The following is a 6176-nucleotide window of genomic DNA, read 5'->3' as shown; positions in this document are numbered from 1 at the left end:
ATAACGTTCGCGTTCCAAATTCTTGACCGGTGATTGATCAAGCTAATGAAACTTCCCATTAACATTAAAACTGGCCTTGAAAAGAAGATATCGAAAATGAAAGCTTACCGCCTAAAAGGCTAAAATGGTGGGTCGTCTAGATTTTCTTTAGAACACCGGAGGAAGCAGCCACGGCTGTCCACGTTCTCCCGTACCAGTGGACGCGCTCTACTGCTCGTCTGCTCTAGCTCCACTCGTCAAGGCGACGCGGACACTCTCCCTCGGCCGGTCGACACGGACACAATACCCGGTCCCCCTCGATCTTGAAGCCATCCACGACGTGCGCGCGCAGACATCCCCCGGCGGATCGGATCGGAACGGCGGCTGCCACGCCGCGCCGGCAACGCCCGGGCGTCGTCGATGGCGTCGCATCAACGGCGCGTCGCGGGGTTGGCGGCGCGGCGACAACGACGATCGACGGCCTACCGGTCCCGGCCGCCCCGCGTCGCCGTCGCGGCGGCCTCGATCATCCCTTCCCCTGTTCCCTCCCCGCCAAGAGACGTCCTACCGATCGCCGATTCGCCCGCCCGCACCCTTCGGCTGCAGAGAGCCGCGCGCGCGCGCGCGAGCGTCGTGTACGTGGGGGCCGGGCGGACGCACGCACGCACGCATCGCCAGAGCGCGTTTCGTTTCCCTGGGACGCATGCAAGCGAGGAGCTCGCGCGCGCGTCCCTGTCTCGCGGCCGGTTGGGGATATGATGGCGCGCCGATGGATGGGGAAAAGGCCTGATCGCGAGAGCGAGGACCTCGACCCACCGGCTAACCGCTCTCCGGCAGGTTTGACTGCACGCACACGCGGCGCCCTTCTTGGCGTGGCGTTGCATGCATGCAGTCAATCGGCACACGCGGCAGAGCACACCGGTGAATGCTCGTGCGTCCCAACGTTCCCACCAAAAGGGATTCGATTCGACAGGCGCTCCATTTTCACACTGGCACTCTGCCAGTGCTGCTAGTGCGTGGCCGGCGCCTGGATCGATTGCCAGCGCGAGGCGGGCGGGCGGCGGGATCGTATCGGCGCAGCAACGGCCGGCGATCGCGCGGGGTCGCCCTCGCGACGCCGACGGCCGCGCGCGGCGACGTGCGTGGTCGGCGCGACCCGCGACCGCGACGTCGCCGTGCATACGTGCCGGGCGGGCGCGCGCTCCGGGCAACGGAAACGATAATGTCCCGGAAAGGGACGTTGCGCGCGCCGATCTCTCTCTCTCTCTCCGCGTCCGCGCGCGCGCGAGTCGGGGCAAAAGCGAAGGGCACGTTCTGCAGCTGGTAGTCGTCAGGTGGCTGCTGGGAATGGGATATGGGATGACCCGACCGACCCGGCTACCGGTTTTGTTAGTTAGTTGGGCGCTTTCGATATTACTACGGCGGCTTCGCGTTATCTGTGCGTCGCGCAGCATCGGAACGCTGGGGACTTGCTGCTTTCGTGCTCCATCGCGTCTGTGCTCGCACATGACGGTTGCCTGGTTAGGCATTGTAGATTTTGTTTTCTATTGAGGCGGCGGTACAGGGTCAGGGTGCGTATCAGCGTGTGCTACTAGTGTTATCACTGCCGCCTGCCGCTGCATTTTTTTTCCCCTTCTGCAAAGTGCATCTACCATTTCCAAAAGTGAAACTAAACAAACTCGTCCGGTGCCGTCCCAAAACAATTCCGCTTCGTCTAGGTGATTGTCTGATTGATACTAACTAGTACAGTACTAAAAAGATAACGTTCCGGTCGTGGCCTCGTGGGAAGGCCGGAAACTCTGTTTTCTTCTGCCGACAACGATGCTATTACTCAGTAACCATCTCGGCCGGCCACGCCGCGCGCGGCGCGGCAGCGGCGTGAAACACGTACGGTTTCTGGCACGAGAGCGGTGTGAAACACGACGGCGAGCCCGAAAGGCAGGTACGTAGCGGCGCAGGCGAGGACTGCGCATCCGCCGTCACATTTCGCTCATGCGGCTAATTCTAAATCCGTCGCTTGGACTCCACCGTACGACGAGCCGAAATCATATACAGTATTCAGCAATAGCCACGACAAGCATATGGTCGAGCACCATGCGGGGGTTCAGTCACGGAAAAAGGGGTGCCGGACGCATGCTTTCCTTGCGGCGGATTATAAACCAATAAGCCATGTGGAAATTAAAGTTTTCTCGTCTTTCCTGCATCCACTAGAAGGTTCTTAATTCTTTTTTTCACTACGGGTTTTTATGAGTGGCATACAGTTTTCGAGGTCTTATTGCAGTGATCTTTGCATGCAGTTGACAGGAAAAAGAATTCGTTTGTATATGCTTCTTTCTTTTTTAAAAAGGAATCATCGTGAGCAGAATCAGGAGAGCCACATGCACTGATCAGTTTAAGCAATGAAAGAGCCCCAAAACGAAAGAAAGACAGTTGGCTCAAGAAGAACAAAGAATTTCATCACAAAGCTTCAGAAACCTGAGATTGGGCAACAACGCAACACGATAAAACTGGTGTTGCACACACACACTTCGCCAGTGTTTTAGGACGACCGCCAGGGACGTTGATTTCAATTGGGAACTACTTTTCTTGATTTCAACTGGGAACTACTTTCTTGGCCGTCCATCAATCTCTCCTCTCTCGACGCGGAATTTATTGAGGACGAAGTCAAAAGGGCACTCAAGCTCATGCCCAAAGACAAGGCTCCGGAACCGGACGGGTTTACAATCAATTTCTTCCACAAACGTTGGGACATAATCAGAGTGGACATGATGAGCATGATCAATGCCTTCCACAGCATGCACCAAGATTTCTTTCACATCCTAAATTCGGTCAACATAGTGCTCATCCCCAAAAAAAAAGACGAAGGCGATTCTATTGCAGACTTCAGGCTGATAAGCCTTATCCATGCCATAGCTAAGATCATCACAAAGATGATGGCCCTACGTCTACAACCGTTCATGAACTCTCTGATATCGGAGAGCCAGAGCGCCTTCATTAAAATGAGAGTTATACACGACAACTTCATGCATGTAAGAAATCTAGCTCGACGCTTCCACTCCTTTAGAACACCGTCCCTTATGCTCAAGCTCGACATATCCAAGGTTTTCGACTCTGTATGTTGGGACTACCTACTGGACCTTATGCGTCGCCGGGGTTTCCCCCCGAGATGGAGAAGCTGGGTCACGACCTTACTAAGCACTGCTATATCTAAAATTCTCATGAATGACGCACCAAGAGAGGACAACATGGCCGAGGCCTACGACAGGGGGACCTGCTCTCACCTCTTCTCTTCGTTCTAGCGATCGACCCACTCCAAAAATTGCTACGTCTGGCAACGGAAAACAAGGCCCTATCAAAGCTACGAGGAAAATGTGCCCGCTTCCGCCTATCCCTATACTCGGATGACGTGGTAATTTTCATTAATCCGACAGCCGTGGATGTTCGGAACACTAAGGAGCTGCTAGACAAATTTGGCAAAGTCACTAGACTAAACAATAACATTCAGAAAAGCTCGGTAGCATCCATACGCTGCAGCGGACTCGATTTGGATTCGACCCTAGCCTCCTTCCCGGCAGCAAGAGCAACCTTCCCGGTCAAATACCTGGGACTACCTTTATCCCTTGGCAGGTTGCAAAAGGTTCACTTTCAGACGTTCTCCGACAAAGCGAACGCAAGATTGGCCAATTGAGTTGGCAAGCTACTCACCCTAGCAGGAAGAAGAATACTAGTCAGAGCGGTACTATCCTCACAACCGATTTACTACCTCTCTATCCTGAATGCCCCAGCAACGGTTCTGAAAGAAATAGACAAACAAAGGAAGCGCTTCCTCTGGACCGGCACATATCAGATTGTTGGTGGCAAATGTAAAGTAGCATGGACCACAGCATGCAAACCGACTAAACTGGGTGGCCTAGGAATACTGCATCTAAAAAAAGTTCACGCGAGCATTGAGACTACGGTGGCTATGGCATGAATGGAAGGAACCACGCAAACCGTGGGTCGGTATGCCAACACCGTGCAATGACAAGGATAAAAAATTGTTTGCGTACGCAACGACCATCACGCTAGGCGATAGGGAGAAGGCCAAATTTTGGGACTTGGTATGGCTGCAAGGGGAAGCGCCCAGAGATATTGCGCCGTCGGTGTATAAATCTCAAGAAATAGGAGAAGAACGGTGAAGGACGCCATAACAAACGACAGGTGGATTTTGGACATCAACGTAGCCATCATATCATCAACAACACATCTCTCGGAGTTCACTCTCCTTTGGGCCAAAACAAGATTGATTCAGCTCAATCCAGGAACACCAGACTCCATCACCTGGAACCTGACCAAGCACGGCAAATACACGACAGCCTCGGCATACATGGCACAGTTCCAATCTTCAACACCCTCCGACATGGAGCGCCTAATCTGGAGAATTTGGGCACCACCCAAGTGCAAATTCTTCTCATGGCTCGCCTATCAAAACAGACTATGGATGGCAGATCGCCTAATTACCCGAGGATGACCTAATCAAAAAGTATGTATGCTTTGCCACTCGCATGATGAAATATTATTGCACCTGCTAACGAAATGCCGCTATACTATACGAGCCTGAGACAAAATTTTTGAGTGGACGGCTGCACACGTCCCGCCTAGAGGAGATTTTGGCTACTTTTTCATCTATGAGCCAATGGTGGACACAAATAGGCTCAACGAGCAGCACCCCGCTGAAGGGTTTCAGATCACTTATCAATCTCATATCTTGGGAAATCTGAAAGGAGCGCAATGCTAGAGTGTTTCAACGTAAATTCAAAAGCCTCGACCAACTACTCGCCAAAATCAAGGAGGAGGCGCGATGTTGGATTTTAGCGGGAGCAAAGCACTTAGGCTCTATCTGTCAAGTAACCAAATGATCGCCGCTTCAAAACACCTTCTTGTAAATTTTGTATATATTTTTTTCCCTTTACTCTTTTGTGAGTTTCTTCTCTATTAATTAATACAAACCCGGCAATCTCTGCCGGACCTACAATTTCTAAAAAAAAAGGAAAGACAGAAAGAAATGGTACAAGCCCTGACTGACTGACTGGCGCGACAAGGCGTGTATTGTATCTGGTGCACAGTCTTCATTGATCTGGATCACGGTACAATCATGTGCGTTTCATGCTCCTCCAAGAGGAATACAATTAGGGAACAGCTTGACAAAACTAAGGAAGAATTCCACAAGGGAGCAATGTGAAAATTTGCTGACCCAATTAAACATGCTTGGAAACGGTCTGAAGCGCATTCCACACAATGTCAACAGCATCTACGAGTCCTCACCTGCACCAATGAACCGCATCACAGACGACAAAGCCCCCAATTTGCGTCGTGAATCTGGTTAAAGTCCCCTTCAATCGACACCATACGTACAGCAGCACCGGTGTGACAGTGTCCATAGGCACTCCGTCAGGGCACAGTGGCTGGGAAGAACCATGACAGAACCCCCACACAAGTGGACAAGCAGAGGAGAGGAGCCGTGGAAGAAGAAAAGTTTCCATCCACGTTCGGCACCAAGATTGCCAAGCCCGTCGATAACGAGGCCTCCGCTTGTCCCCTTAGCGCTACAGCAGAGACCCCGCGAGAGCACACAGAGATGGATAGAGTTGAGGAGGGAAAACAAAATTGAATCTCTGAACAAAAATCACGACACCCATACAGAATTGAGGAGCAAAACTTAATTTGAATCTCTGAACAGAAATTGAGGCAGAATCGTCACCATTTTATTATGCTACAATCGACAAATGTACACAGAGTGATAGAGAAATCATGCCAGCAACACCTCAGCAGCAACTGGGCGGCAATGGCGAGCAAGTAGCGGCAACTAAGATCCCAGACACTCCAGTCCACAGTGAGGAGTGACAACAACTGGGAGCTGGGGCTGGGAAGCATATCCCTGTCTGATCCAAAGGAAAAAAGGGACAAAAAAAAATATACAGGCTATACTAGCAGTAGGGGCGTAGGGCACCAGCTGAGCTCTGGTTGCTCTCTAGAAGCAAGCACCAGCTGAAAAGCTACGAGCTGGGCCCCTCTCTCTCACTCTAATCTGCCACTAAAATATACTCTTACTTACACTAGTGTGAACCGAACTAAAAAATGGGAAATTTAACTACCAACTGCTGTAACTGTGGTGTCGGGGACGGCGGAAGACTCCGGGGACCTACTATGGCTGAGGC

At 51.8% G+C, this 6176-nt stretch overlaps 1 protein-coding gene across 1 annotated transcript in view; it reads right to left on the bottom strand.

Moving 5' to 3' along the window:
- Positions 1 to 5269: 5269 nt before the first annotated feature.
- The window catches only part of LOC101778945 (9-cis-epoxycarotenoid dioxygenase 1, chloroplastic), a 5656-nt gene continuing 4749 nt past the window's right edge, over positions 5270 to 6176 (bottom strand). The window contains exon 3 of the mRNA XM_004986295.1: positions 5270 to 5283. Within this exon, the coding sequence (XP_004986352.1) occupies positions 5270 to 5283 (14 nt within the window). The remainder of the gene's footprint in view (positions 5284 to 6176) is intronic.

This window comes from Setaria italica, chromosome IX (assembly GCF_000263155.2).
Source record: "Setaria italica strain Yugu1 chromosome IX, Setaria_italica_v2.0, whole genome shotgun sequence".
Lineage (NCBI taxonomy): Eukaryota > Viridiplantae > Streptophyta > Magnoliopsida > Poales > Poaceae > Setaria > Setaria italica.
Note: the sequence above shows the minus strand (reverse complement) of the source record. Positions and strands in the feature narration are given on the sequence as shown.